The sequence below is a fragment of the Epinephelus moara genome, chromosome 10, assembly GCF_006386435.1.
Source record: "Epinephelus moara isolate mb chromosome 10, YSFRI_EMoa_1.0, whole genome shotgun sequence".
NCBI classification, from domain to species: domain Eukaryota; kingdom Metazoa; phylum Chordata; class Actinopteri; order Perciformes; family Serranidae; genus Epinephelus; species Epinephelus moara.
The window spans coordinates 33,080,922-33,096,347 of NC_065515.1; the positions used below are offsets into that span (position 1 = coordinate 33,080,922).

At 39.3% G+C, this 15,426-nt stretch overlaps 1 protein-coding gene across 1 annotated transcript; it reads right to left on the reverse strand.

Annotated features, from left to right (window-relative positions):
• Positions 1-313: 313 nt before the first annotated feature.
• LOC126397144 (uncharacterized) lies at positions 314-7,171 on the reverse strand. The gene is made up of 5 exons (XM_050055690.1): positions 6,990-7,171; positions 4,266-4,589; positions 2,586-2,738; positions 1,250-1,296; positions 314-1,144 (listed from the first exon to the last, which is right to left on the reverse strand). The coding sequence occupies exons 1-5, from the start codon at positions 7,054-7,056 to the stop codon at positions 992-994; spliced, it is 744 nt and encodes a 247-aa protein (XP_049911647.1). The 5' UTR covers positions 7,057-7,171; the 3' UTR covers positions 314-991.
• Positions 7,172-15,426: the final 8,255 nt, after the last annotated feature.

Here is a 15,426-nt window from a genome sequence, read left to right on the forward strand (position 1 = left end):
CACTTTTTCACACAGGGCCATGTAGCTTTGGATTTTTTTCTTCCTCATTAATAAAACCCTTCATTTAAAAACTGCATTTTGTGTTTACTTGTGTTATCTTTGACTAATGTTTAAATTTGTTTGATGATCTGAAACATTTAAGTGCGGAAAACATGCAAAAAAGTAAGAAATCAGGAAGGGGGCAAACACTTTTTCACACCACTGTATGTAAAAAAAAAACAGCTCAAAATATATTGTTTAATTGTTATATATATATTACAAACACGCCCAGTATTCATTAAAGAAGCTGGGCACTGTAGCTTTTAAGAAATATTACTCAAGCAGGATTATACAGTGTGTTTTTTTGTGGGACTATTTTCAGTGGTGTATTAATACACATTTGGTGCTCCAGTGATTATTTGCAGCAGCAGGACAATGTTTGTGGCACCCAAAATAAACTACAGTGCCCATGTTCATCTTAACAACAGTACCTGTCACCCAGTGCATTTATGTGTAGTTTTTGGATACCAATTGAGTCTGTGGCACAGAGGAGTAACATAAATTGAGCCTGACTACACAGGACATACATTTTAGTAGGATCAACGCATTGTTAGCTTTGGTCTTCGTATGGCATTTTTTAACGACAGCAAAAAAATCTCACCAGACTTTCCCTTTTAGGGTTTAGTGGCCAGATGACCCTTGAACAAATAAAAGCAAAGAAAAAACAAAAGTGTGTCATTATGTGTGCCGGCCTGTGGTTTGTCGCAGCAACTGTCACGACCCCAGAAACAAAGTGACACCTACGTACTTCCGACCCAAGCAGAACAATGACTCTTCCCCTCTAAATTCTTTTGCTTGAAATTATTGCAAGAAGCCTACAGGCTGTCAGTATTCATCACTGTGTTACAGAAAGCATTTATCATACTTACTAGACATATAGTTTTAGATATAAGTCATCTTGCGTACCCTTACCCAAACCAAGAAAGACAGCTTGTTTACATTCAGCTGCGCGTCACCTTTGCTGATTTTCGGGAAGATAACTGACAGCAGCGTATTCTGTATCACTCGGATTAATCTCCAAAACTGCCGAAGGTCTTTTGGGGAAGTCCAGGACGCTGTAGACCAGAGGGGGTGCAGGGACAGTGTTGGTTGCCTCAATTGTTTCCTGCAAAGACAGTCAGAGTCAAGCTGAATAATTTCTGTAGATGATTTTAATATTTACTTTGACGTTTACATCGTAACAGACAGGAAAAGATGAGTGTGTTCTTACTTGTACTGTGGGGTTAGGGCTTGGTTCTGGTTGTCGCTGTTGAGTGTCTGCGTAAGAAGCAAATCAGGTAAAATTTTGAGTCACTCAGGCAAATAATCAACTTAATCACCACAACACATGGATTTGAATTTACCACTAATCTAAGATTGTCAAAAGTGCTGATACTTTGATACTTTTTCAGTACCACTTGCTTATAATTATAAGATTTCTTTTAATTATACATTCAATAGTATCAGTATCAGTACCTGTGCAGGACTCTGCTTCAAGTATAATGCACAGAAATGGGTGTTGATTGATCTTCTGGTCTAACTCAGGAAATGCCAATACCAGTAAATGTTTAATCAGTTTAAACAACAATAGCAGTGCAAATGCTTAATGATAAACGGCAAACATATTGTGTCAAATTATACAGAGGTTTATTAGGCTAAACTAAGTCTGTTTTTATTTTCTTTTAACAAATATTGGTCAAAATATGTTATATTAAGGTAAAATCTATTAACTCTGCCGTTTACTTTTAGCATTTATACACATCAACACTAATGGTATAAGCTATTTTAAAAAAAAAAAAATCCTTTATGATCTGGTGGTGCAAAAAAAAAAAGGTGCTGAGGAGCACAGATTGTCTCCACCATCTGTGGGTTTGCCAAGTTGTGACATTTGAACACTTATCGCCCTATCTGTGGACAACGGTTGGACCAGGTTAGCATGACATGATACAAGAGCGCACCGTCAGCAAAACCCTGCATTTGTACACACGTACGGGAAATCATCAGGTGCGGTTTCTGAGGTTGCAGAGGCTGTCAAAATATTTCAAAGAGGCAATGTTCCTACTCAAAGTAGGCCAGAGGGGTTTGTCTCTGAAGTGAAAGCGGTCTGGTAATAGTGAACAAGTAATGCAAGTGATATTTTTTCCACCCATCGCTTTGTGATAGTAGATATGCTCACATTTGCATGCACCGAGGGAGGATTTCTTTTCAAAAGCTGTGAATCATCATCTATCAAAAGGAACTGAAAGTGCAATCTGGTTTGCATTTTTGAGCATCTAACCACACAATTGCACTTTTTTTTCCACAGGATAACAATTATTTCTCACCTTGCTTGAAAAATACAGAAAATACCACTGACTGTAGCTGTGAACAGGTAATTTAACGCCGACTGTTCCCAAGTTTAAATGAAAACTTACACAAGATTTGATTAAAGTTTCCCGGTGTATTAAGTCAAACATAAACATTTTATTTTAGATTTTAATAATTCAGCTAACACAATACCCCTCAGGTCCCTGAATTATCAGTTCAGACAAGTAAAGTATAGAAAGACTATTTTTCATTTCCCCTACCTTTGGTTCTCAAGAGACACCAGATCAACCAGGGAAGTACTGCAGCCATCAGCACCACAGGTGAAACCACAAGGACAGTGACGATGTGAGAGGAAAAGAAACTGGGACTTCCACGGTCTTGATTTGTTGTGATGTCATTCAGCTTTGGAGACACTGTAGGAGTTAAAAGGAATTTTTGAAAATATACACTCATATCTCTGCAGAAGATGATTTCCTCTCACCAAAAAATCTAAACTACATGGTTATTTAATCATATATTTGTTCAGAAGACACTGAATTACTGTAAATCACAAATAAAATAACATTGTTTGACCATATTTTTACTGTACAATTAGACTTTTTTTTTTTAATTAAATACAAGATGAGCCTCCAACCAGCACAGACACTAATACACTGTGACATGTCAGATAGCACCTCTGATGTGAGCCGAACAGAAGGTATAGCACCTCTAAACCATTATTATTTTTCTTACTGTCAACAGCTGCCATGGTAAGACAAAAACAAACAATACATAGTCTGTCACTAATTCTTTAATGTCCAACCATCTCTTTGGAGGCTGATTTCTTCCCACTGAAGATGTAAACCTTTTTAAAAGGTCACAAATATATATGGTGAAAAAAGCTCAGTAACTTCATAAATCAGCTTGATATAGAGTAGCCTAGTTTTCACCATGCTAGCTGTGTGGCTTTATGGTTATACTGATCTCAGAGTACCTCTTTGGTCCACACTTAAATATCTCAACAACTGATGGATGTATTGCCATGATATTATGCTCAGACATTTATATCCCCCCTTAGGATGAACTGTAATAACTTTATTGATCCCCTGACTTCTCATCTAGAGCCATCACCAGGTCAATATTTACATTTTCCTTTGGTTTATGACCAAATACCTGCAGAACTAAGCACATTACCTCAGCCATAACAATAATGTGAACATGGTTAACAGTAACTTTGGGCAGACTTTAGCATTTGTGCCTCAGTACAGTCTCACAGAACCTCTAACATGGCTGCAGACTCTCAGTCTTACCAGCAAATGTTGCTCAAACAGGATGTTTGGACACTATAAAGGCCTAAAGCTGTGGATTAATACACATGTAGGTCACAAAGTGTTTACAGCAGCAGGAAGTTGTATGCAGTCGGTTGGGCTATATGCTGATGACATCATATAAATGTTTTTTAACATGGGAAGTCTTGCCATAGGCTTACAGTTTATGGCATCTATGATTTAATTGTCTCTGGTTGTTTTAGACATTTGTGTTCGATATTACAAATAAATGAGCAGGACTGCTCTATGGAAATATAGGCTAGTTTTATGTACAATGTGCATCAATATGACAGAATACCATTGTTAAGTATTTAATTTGTCTGATTAGTTTTTCAGTTTTCCATAATAAGCTATACAATAGTGTTTTTTAATAACAATGTGGTAGAGCAGGCGCCCCATGTACAAGGCTGTTGCCGCAGCAGCCCAGGTTCGACTCCGGCCTGTGGCCCTTTGCTGCATGTCACTCCCTCTCTCTCTCTCCCTCTTTCACACATCACTATCCTATCAATTAAAGGCAAAAAATGCCCATAAAAATATCTTAAAAAAAAAAAAAAAATCTACCAACAATAATAAAGACTACATGATAATGATCTATGCTGGTGTCACTATCCTTATCGTAGAGTCTGATCTTACCTGTGTTGTTTCTGTGCTCCTTCTCTTGAACAATCAGCCGCACCCGAAGACTCTCTCGGGCGAGTCCTGAGTCCAACAAACTGGCCCAGTAAGTTCCACTGTGATTTAGTTTGAGATTTGTAATGTGGCAAAACACAGAAGTATTTTTAGGGTAGATGATTATGTCACCATCTTCTGGAATACTTCTATGTTTTGAATACTCAGCAACCTTTGTTTGGGGTTCTTTATAACATGCAAGATGATTGTTTTTTGTGACAGTGACGTTAAATTTGAATTGAAGGGTGATGTTTTTGCCCATGAGCCCATAGTCTGTTTGGCTGAAGCCTGTATGGAGACAAAACATAGGACGCGTATGAGTAAGAGATTGCAATGAGTATTCTGACCTGTAAAGGCAAAATGCACTAAGTACAAAACAAGGCTAAAAACTGTTCTCTGGTTTATTAATCTGTAGCCTATAATCCCACACTTGCTGCACTACGTGCCACAGATAAATGTTATTTTAAGTGAAGCTAGCTAGATAGCCACAAACCAAAACTAAATTATTCATGAACAACCAGGGGTGTAGCATCAAATTCTGGGCTCTATGCTTACAGTAAGCGGTCTCTTTGGGGCCCCCGCCCTTGCCATCTCGAGCCAGTCTCGCTTTCTTTACCTCCCTTTTTTTTTTTTTGCAACCCTGATTCTCCTTTCTTGGGCATAGGCATGACAGTGTATGTTCGTACCTCAGCAACATGAGCAGTCACTCACTTAGATTTAGCTGTGTTTGGAGATGAAACCTTGCAGAGAAGCAGACTAAACCATTTTGCGCCTTTAAGCATGGGAGGGGCCTCAGAGAGCTTTCACTATTTTTAGACAAAGTCCGCTCTCATTACCAATTTATGACGCCATTTTTTATTTAGTTATGGGATTAAGTACTCAGAAAAAAATGCAAATAAAACCAATCTTTTTATTCCAGGCTTTTCAAGGGCCCCTCCCATCTGGGCCCTATGTAATCAATCCCACTTTTCTGCCCACTCCAACACCCTTGTGAAAAAATTTTTGGTAATTCAGTCTGTTATCCCACAAATGGGAAAAATAATGGAGGATAAAAGGAGTTCTTGCAGGTCCTATGTTCCCAAGCTTAATATTCCCTTAATATAACACATAACACGCAGTTTACATCTGTCTTCTTGGTGATTCCAAAGATTTACAAATACCTATATGTATCTCTTGATATGAACTAACATCATTATAGCTTTGTAAGGGCTATCACAGTCCAAATTGGAAACGCACAGTAGGAGATGTATGTTTTTAATGCAGTTAAATTCATTTCAGACACTGGAGAATTCAACGCCTGAAGTCAAAAGAACCATCTTGCCTGCAAATTGGAACGTGTAGGTTTCAAGGAGTGGAACATCAGTCAGATACAAGCTGTAGGTGGGACCCAGGGAAACTTGGACATTTGACCCGGGGAAAAACGTAGCTGAGAATGTACAACCCTTGATGTGTCATATTAAGAGGATATGGGGAACACAGGACCCTGGGAACATTGACACGCTCCCGATAAAAGCCTAGCTAAACTTATGCTAAAGCTAACTTGACTAACGTTAGCTTTAGCATCTTGTCTCATCTCAGCTCTTAACTTCAGTAGAATTCATGGGATTTGGTGTGATTAAACTACTGTTAAATCCCAAATCAAATTTATTAAATGTAATGAATATAACAAATGGAAATAATTCATTGTACCTTATGTATTTCAGTGTGAATATTTATAGTAGCCCGGATGTACCATACTGTAACGTTATAGCTAAACAAAGATGCATTTTATTTCTATGAAATATGTATCAAATTTAAGTTTATTTCCTTAAACAAACTAATTAATGGATGGACAAGAAAGGTGACAGAAAGCATTATGTTGAGAATCCAAAGCTAAAGTGTGGCATCTGTTTGTTTAGGTATTATGTAGCTACCTTTTTTGGGTCAAATTAGCCTAAAGGAAGCACAACGTTAAGACATTACAAACTTTACATCTGCTCACAAGTTATTGTCCAACTAAAGAACTTTAATTTGTGTCATAGCATGTTTTTTTGAGGACACACTGTATGTGATGTTCATCGATATGTGCTGTAAGAACTGTGTTATTTGTTTAAATGTCTGCAAAACGTAGACTCTGGTAAAACAATAAGAATATTTCCTGCATATTACACCACAAAAACCATGTATCCTTTCCTGTCACTCTAGCATACACATTATGAGCCAGAATTAGTTTTACATATCAAAGAAACGATTCAAGAACATAATTTAAATGCTTGTGGACTTTTTAAAAATGTGTATTACCTTATTTCACATACAATATCACGATATCAAATTTCACGACATTTCAAAGTCATACTCCTTCTTATTTAATCTCAAACACAAGCATTCAACAGATTTATGAGGACGATGTGATTTTAATGTTCTCAATGTGCAGTGCCAAAACAATAAAAGACACCACTCTGACAACACATTGCCTCAGAAACACAGTTACCAGCTAATTAAATAATGGCACAAACCATGACGGTGTCGAAACTGGAGCATCATTAGCAGCATAATAACATGTGTTGTGAGAGCAGGCAATAACTTTTACATCAGAACGAAGAAGAAACACCAAAAAACAGGTCAAAGAAACCAGTATAAATGAACCTCTAGCAGGTGAAAACCCACAAAAGCGTAAACCATCAACCACTAAAAAAAAAGACAGCTTACCGTTGACTACCATGTGAGCTGTGACGATCAAAACTAACCCGAGAGATTTTAAAATGTTGTCAACCATGATAGAAGCACTGTGCTGCTTGCAGGCCTGGCGAGGTGGCCCTTGGCTCTTACTGATTAATATAAAATACCTTAGTACACTGAATCCTTTGGCTTGATATTTCTGCTAAAGTAGCAGTTTGTGTGCCTGAGAGGAGGAAACTGTAGACAGGAACTTGCACAAACACCATTTATCTACCTACAGAATCACAAGCACCTCCTGCAACGGAAGTCTTCAAAGGGGTTCATGGACATGTGGTTCAGACTGTGAGGAGCTCAGCTGAGGCTGTCGCGCACATAAAGTGTGGAAATTTAGGAAGATCAAATAGCTTCCTTCATGTTTAAGAAAATGGTTACGCAGAAAATGCGGTCAAAGATCACCATAGAGTGAAATTTGCTCAAGCCAGGTTTCACTTTGTTATCCAAAAAGGAAAATACTCAACATTATATGAGACAATACTCTTAAAACACTTTTAAGAAAGTCAAGAGCAGCTTGTCTTATACGAAGCAACTTTGAGTAATCCACGGACGTCACTGTAAACAGTGTTTGAATTGAAACTAAAAACATTGTCACAATGGAAACAGTGGAGGCTTACACTCAACCTTTAACCATTCTCACTGTCTGTCCCTTTTTCTGTCACTTTACCCTTTTTAATATTGCAAATTACATTTTTGCAATCAAAGTTTTGCATTGTTGGTTCTTACATTTGTTTTTTGTTTATTCTGTAACATTAAAAAAAATACACCTTGTTTTTTACCTTTTATTTATTTATTTAAAAAAGTCAGTTTGGACTGTTAATATTGCAGACAGATTTTGCTATGTCAATGGCGATATCGGTAAAATCAGTAACACACACACACACACACACACACAATACACACACAATACACGAGGCAACACTTTAACCACAGCAGAGGAAGTTGGGGGCTTTGATGTAACAATTTGATGACTTTAAGACAAAACAGCATGCATCGTGGGGGGATTTTGTTGGTTGGATGCTTGGTTTCAGTGGTTGATGGGGTTGGTCATTTCCTTGTGCACAATCTCAGCATCACCACTGCTGACAAAGACCCTGTGGCTGGAACCACTAAAGCTGATGACTCAGCAGTAAGGGGCACAAATTTATAGAGGATGTAATCCACCTTCTGTCAGTCACAGCCATGTAGGAGGGCCTCACCTCTGAGGCAAAATGTGTTAACAGCTGAATGTGTTTGTCAAATGCAGCCCACAGCTTCACTAGTCTCTTGTGCAGACCTCCCATACAGCTGCAATATCTGTGCTGGTTTTCAATAGGCAGGAATGGTAGGGGAAAAGCTTTTGCTTATCTGAAATGAATATCTGATTCGCTGGAGTTGCAGACAGTGCCTGTTGCCTACAGCTCTTCACCTAACCAGCTGACTGTGACTGCTGCCCTGCTGCTACATTCATTACATTTAAAGTGGTCTGACAACAAAAAGCACAGATAAATGTCCATGTACGAAGAGGTCTTGCTGTCTACACCAGGTGGACAAGGATAACTTTGGTTTGTGTTAGCAGTAGCTTAACATAGAAATAGGCATCTCCACTCAGTTGTTTTCCCCCAAGCAAGACCAAAAAAAATATTGGAAATGTATCAATCAGATATGTTAAGGTGCAACTACAGTGTTCTACTCATATGCAGATCTCTCAGCTGTGCATCATCTAAAATGACATCCAGTTGTCCATAGAAGGACTAGTGAAGCTCTAGCGAAAGTTCAGTCAGGAAGAAAATACCTTTAATGCTTAGGCTGTAATTTTAATTTCTCACCCTTCCATTCACCCCTTGAACGCATGCTCACTTTCTGTCTCTAAGTGTCATTGTCCGGGGCTATCAATTGAGTTGTCATGATTAGCAATCAACCAGCAGCACAGCTATCATCTTACTGGTTCTCATTTTAAATATGGTTCTTTTTTTTTTTTGCCCGTAGCTCTCTCATGGTGCAGCCATGCACACCCTCCACCTCCCCATCACCACATAGTCTTCTCAGATTCATCAGCCTCATCTACCTCATCAGCCAGAGTCATCAGCCACCTCCACCAGTGTCTGGACTCCATGGGGGAATTTATCTTGCTGCCGCTTAGATATCCCTTGATCACAAAAAAATATCCCTCTGGTGTCCAAGCGCCAAAGACTTATCAGACTTACAGAATCTTAATCAGCTCAAATCATCTATTCATCTGTACACTGTATTAAACGTTATCTTTACTTTTGTCTGTCTCTCCTGATTGAAATGCATCTAGGAGAGAGAGCTAATCTCTATAAAAAGATATCTGCACATATAAGCAGAATCTGTAGGCAACAGGACAAGATTTTGCTATCTGGAGCAATCTGGTTTCTGTTTGTAGTCTGAGTAGTACTGACAAATTTAAGCAGGCTTTGGTGATCAGTCCATGTGGAGAATAAAAGCGGCGGATCGTGTTGGCTGAAATGCAATCTTGAATCTAATCAGTCTGACAACACTTTCATTTTTATTAGCTTTTTCTAATTTATCTGCAATCATAAACAGGTATCTGTCTAGAGAGATGAGCCGAAATGTTGTCTGGACCTGTCACAAGTTGCTAATCGAACAGTTAACAATGAGCAGTGCGCAGAAGATGAAGTCTCCGGAAAGACTGAAATTTGTATAGCTGCAGCCACATTACATTTGAAGCCTACGTGACACGCCCCTACAAATCCACAAGTACAAGACAAACCCACCAACACAATGTTTTTTAAGCACTGTTACAACAACACTTTGTAATGATTACATATGAGGCTAAACGTTGCAAGAACCCACTTCATTCATTTACTTTCTTACTTTCTTATTATACGTGAAGATGTGATTCATCTTACAAGTACCAAGATGTAACTGTTACCCTTGCCCTAACCCTAACACTTCACCTTACACTTCATAGCTAGCTAAATGCTAACTTAGCATTTTCCTCTGGGCTTCCGCTTCTGGATCAGTAAAGGGGGCTGATTGTGGACTGATGGTCATGTAGCTGCTCCAGCCACAGCTCAGAAAGCCGTTGTCCCCAGGCCATAGCCAATGGCTGACGGATCCCAAGACTGGGAGAGAGCCTCTTCTCACTTTGCAGTTGTTGTGGTGGAGTTTCACACAATGAAGCTTGAGAAAAGGTTTTTTTGTAAATCAAACAGGCAATTTTGTTTTGTAAGTTTAAATTGTTGTTGAAATTGTTCTCATGCAACTCATTTGATTCATTTCTTGTTATTAGTTTGTTGTGTTATTGTTGCCAGTCTCTCAAGACCACTTTGGGCAGTAAAACATCAGGCAGGATTCATCTAAAACTCAATTTAACAGCAATTTGCTGCTATTGGGTCTGCACCAGGGTTGGGCCTTTGGGACAATTTTCAGAACACTTTGATATTAAGCCAGGCACCGGACCAATAAACTAAATTCTTCCACAAGTGTTGCACTTGACTCAGCAGCTGCTCCCGAGTGGAGCATACCCTGAGGAAACATTTTACCGCTTACAATAATCTTATCTCTGTCTCATCAGAAAAAAATCAGCTTCATATTTGGAGATTACTAAATTCTGATCTGTGTCTCCTTTATGACACAAGTCCATTAATTAAATCAGACAGTATATCAAACTGAGATCTACAGTATCAGGATTTTAAAACAGATAAACTGATGCTCCTCTGACGATATAGACATTTGCTTTATAATGACTTAAATACTATGGGCTGCACATGAGAACTCCAACACATCTCCTGACTTCTCCCACAACAACCTTATTTCAGGCAGACTGTTGTAACACTGCCATGCTCACTGCAGCATGACCAGTGTGGCTCAAACACAACATACCTGTGTTTTGTTTTACCGCAGAAGGCCACAGATTACATTCCTACATCCATCATATGTCCATCAGGGGCCAATACAGGGCCGACCCTAGACTTTTGGGAGCCCTATGCAGGATTGTTATCTCATTGAAACGTGTTACTACATCACATGGCACTGAACCAACTTGTATATTGTAATATTAGAAGCACATATAATGTACAAAATGTACTAAAGTGGGATCTATTAGCAGCAACCCTGTCTTTAAAGAGACTACGTTAAAAACAGTATTTGTTTGTCTACCACAGTTATTTAACCTAAATCATGGGCTGTGGGCAAACTGTCAAAGAATAGCTACTAGAAATCTGGTGAAAGTATTTGTTGCAGATTGTGTTGACTTTTGTATTTGGCTTTTCCATTTAATTTATTAAACTTCATCATATCTAAAACAAACACAAAATGGGATTATTTTTATCACAGAATCCCAGGAGTGGCTCTTTTGTAGGAGACAGTAAATTATTTTTTTCAATCTCTGCGTCTCTGAGCTTCTTGTTATTCACTTCACCTTTTTTTGCAAAAAAAATGGCACTAAATGTTCGTTTTTGTTTAGGAAGCTCAGTTTTTATCTTGTTTGTCTCTTGTTCATTGTTCAAGAAAAACTAGTGGGCCCCCAGAGACAAGGGGGCCCTCAACAGCTGCTTACATTGTTGAACAGGTAGTGCCGGCTCTGGGGCAATATGTCCAGTCAGAATGCTCATGAACTACAAGAGCAGTTTCTGTCTGCTCACACATTTTAGTTCAGCTAGACTGTACATCTCTGACAACAGACACCAAACACTGTTGACACTGTTGTGATTATTCCGCTCTCATTATTGTATTTTTGCGCCACCTTGTGGACTGCATAGTACAATGCAAATCCCTCACAAAGCACCAGACACGTGAGCACACAAACACCTCCCTTTTTTCCCTCTCACACTCACAGACAAAAACACACATGCTCACACTTATTGCCACTGCCTTCCCCTGTGATGTTGTTGACTCGTTTCCTGCAGCACAGTTAATTGAAATCATGTCCCTCATGTATCTCTTACACCATGTTATGTGCTGTTGTCACCTCTGTTTCTTTTGTACAGCAACAAAAATACAACCTTTTTGTGACACTCCTTTTAGTTTCATCACTGTGGTGAATATGTTTCTGTTGTTTAATTTCTGATGCATGTCATCACGTGCCGTCTTTTGTTGTTAAATAGGGTGGGATGTCATTTTCATCAGCCTTCATCTTGCTACTGTATCCTGCTGCTGCATCTATCCAACTCACTCTATTTGCAGTAAACACACCACAGACTAGGTTTCAGTGGTTTTGTAATAGCCCAGAGTCAGTGAAGAAATAAATGAAGGTCTCAGGATAAGTGCTTCCAGTGCCTCAGCTGAAGGCTGGAGCATTCATTATGTCATCAGGGGAAGCACCTTCAGTTCACCATGCACGTACTTCTGGCATTACTGAGACACTTACTGATGTGGAGGTCCTTTCAAACCTGAGGCATCAGTTGTATGGCAGTAAAGGAGGACACAATTAAACCTGTATGTGGATGCCACAGAGCAGTGTAAACAACACGCTTTCAGGCTCAGTTGGAAGGAAAAGACGCTGGGCAGATTTTTAGTTGGCAAGCTTTGCTTGTTTTGTACATAGTGCACACTAAGGCTGTTATTATCTTTGTTTAACATAGACTATTTGCATACTGTTAATCTACTCTGGTTAGCATTAATCATCTGATGGGCGCATGAGTTATTAGTCATGTTCATGGCGTCAATCTCCAGTTATAGTCTCCTCTTTTCCTCTCCTCCCATGCAGCAGCACTGGCTGAAACAATACCTCACCTCACGTTGCTCAGGTTTTTGGTGCGCAGTGATAATTCCTGCCAGAGTCCTCTCTGTTGTTATTGAAGCCCTCAGTATCTGTGGGTGAGATTATGGATGTGTGTGAGCCTCACGGTTACCCAGAAAGCCTTACTCTGAGTTTCTGTGGAAACACGTTCCTCTTTTATTTTTTTATTTATTTGTTTGTGCTGTACACATAACCACATTGATTATTGTTGGTGTATGATGTTGACAAGCATTTTTTTCCAATATTGTGCATCAAAATAGCTCTTTCTGCTCATATAAAAACATGTTCAGTATGATTTAGCATTCATTTACTTTCACTACAGTACTCCGCAGATATTTCCACTGTACCAGAAAGACGGAATATAGCACGGACTTACATTTTTGCAATCATTAACAGCATTCTCTTGTGTAAGCAGCATAGCAGACAAAAAACACGATGTAATGTTAAAACAGTCCAGTTCACTGGATTAAAACATATTCAACCCCCAAATCTGACTGCCATTTGCTGAGGGACATTTGTTGAAACAACGTTTAGCCAAGCTTCATCTCACACAGCAGAGATGGGAGGAAGCACACACACAGACTGATGGAAAGGGAAGAGCAGGAAAGCCCTTATTGCCATGGTAACCGAGAAACCGACTCTCCTATTAAATGCTGCTCTAACAAAACAATTACCAAGCAATCAGGAATGGGAACCCCCCCGCACCACCACCATTACCATCATACACCACCCGACACTCACTGCCTCCACCACCTCCCTGTGCTCATTAGGTTCATCAGGTGGTTGCAGATGTACAGGCAAAGCCTTCGCACAATTTTCATTTTTCTAATATGTGAGCCCCAAAATGACAGATGATGTTAAGGAGCAGGCATGATACTAAGTTCTTGAACAAATACATTTATCAATTTTAAGTTGTTGTATATTGTTAAGCACAGGTAGGCTATCACTGTCAGTTTTCTTCAACACAATCAACTGAAATTAGTGTGACTAAACTGAGATGAGAAACATGCCTCATAGTTGCAGAATCCTGCGTTTTATTTCTATGATGTCTAAATTAAATTGTTGTTATCAAGGTTAAAAGCTCGGAGAGGAGGTGAGTGACTTTATTGTCACTCACGTTGGTTTTTTTGGTTTGTATCTGACACTCTTAAAGCAGTTATAATTAAATACTTTTTATCATAACGACACCATTTGATAATGACCATGTGAAAGGGTTTGCTTTTAGTAATGAAACTATATAGAGTTATTGCCTGAATCTGCAGCTCCCCCCGGCCACCACTTGTTTAACTGTCTGACCCAAAACTTGACTGTTTTGCTTCACTCTCACAGCTCTCATGTTATTGTTTACAGCCTCTGTGGGCAGTTGTTTTCAGTAAAGAGGCCTCAAAAACCCACTGCACACTACCTACTTAGCACCAAACAGTAGACACAGTTAGACACTAGCTGGTAAACATAGTGCTGCTTTCACAGCTAAAGAGCCAGATACTTCTGTCAGGAGTTGGTAGGGACCAAAAACAGAGCAAAAAGAGATTAATATTGGGCTTATAATCAGCATCAGGTGGCCAGAAACAAGACCTCAGATTAATAATAATATTGCTCTGTCACTGATGGATATGTAACTAAATACCAACTGGCTAACAGGTTTATCACTGCAACTTAAAATGTCAATATTGCATTCACAACTGCCCCCATGTGGCCAATTATATCAGTTATTGCAGGTTTAAGATTTGATCCTGATGACATAACTTTTCCAAAAATGTATTCTTTTCGATCCCGGTCTCACTACTTGGGCAGTGACTTGAGGCATCTGAAATCAACAGAAAATATTATCCTTTAACATCGGCATGATTCGCGGATGGTTGCCGTTAAACGTTAAATAGTTAAACGGTGCCCCGTGGCATCAGGGGGAAATGCGGCAGGACAAGGACGAAAGTTAAGGTTGTGAAAGTCCGACTGGGGCGGGTGGGAGTTGTGATGGGTCCAAGAAACACAAACTTTCACCCAAGAGTGGTGAGATTCCCGTAAGATTCTAAAGCCAAACCCTGTTCTTTTTCCTAAAGCTAACCACGTGTTTTTGTTGCCTAAACCCAACCATGTGTGTTTGTTGTTTAAGGGAAAAAAGTCAGCTTGCGGTGCTGTGCTGACATAGTGTGTTTATCATAAAACAGACTGTATGTAAACCTTAAATTTCCTGTGAAAATGGAAGTGAATCAAGACAATGCATCTAACAGGCAGAACTTGGCACGTCGTATGTGGACGTGAAAAGTCCATGACGAAATGTTAATATGTGATGAGGTCAGAGTGAGAATGTGTTGTCTTTTCAGGATGCAAAAGCTTCTCTAAATACATTGAGATAGTCACTGGACACTTAAACTACACGCTGAAACCAAAATGCTATTACTGCTAATCAGAATTTGAATATTGTGTGTGTCATAAAATTTAAAACCTACTTCATCAGAGGTTGTTAAGGATGTAAAAATCCCCACAGTAAACAAGCAGCATACTGGTGAATCTACCGAGTAAACACACCGTAGCCTACCCAGATAGCACACATACATCTGGCCGACATTGGCCCGATGTATCAAGTTTAGATCGTTAAGACGTAGCAGGGAGAGCGTTTGCTCATTGCCAAGACGTCGCTGAGACGTCGGCCTTTAATCGAAAATGACCACCACGCGACGTTCAAACGATCAATAAAAAGCTGCG

Coding starts and splice junctions, on each gene's coding strand:
- LOC126397144 (XM_050055690.1), bottom strand. CDS start 7,056: ATGGTTGACAACATTTTAAAATCTCTCGGGTTAGTTTTGATCGTCACA. Junction 4,590..6,989: donor AGCTCACATGGTAGTCAACG/GTAAGCTGTCTT, acceptor GTCTCCATACAG/GCTTCAGCCAAACAGACTAT. Junction 1,297..2,585: donor GTGTCTCTTGAGAACCAAAG/GTAGGGGAAATG, acceptor CTTCTTACGCAG/ACACTCAACAGCGACAACCA.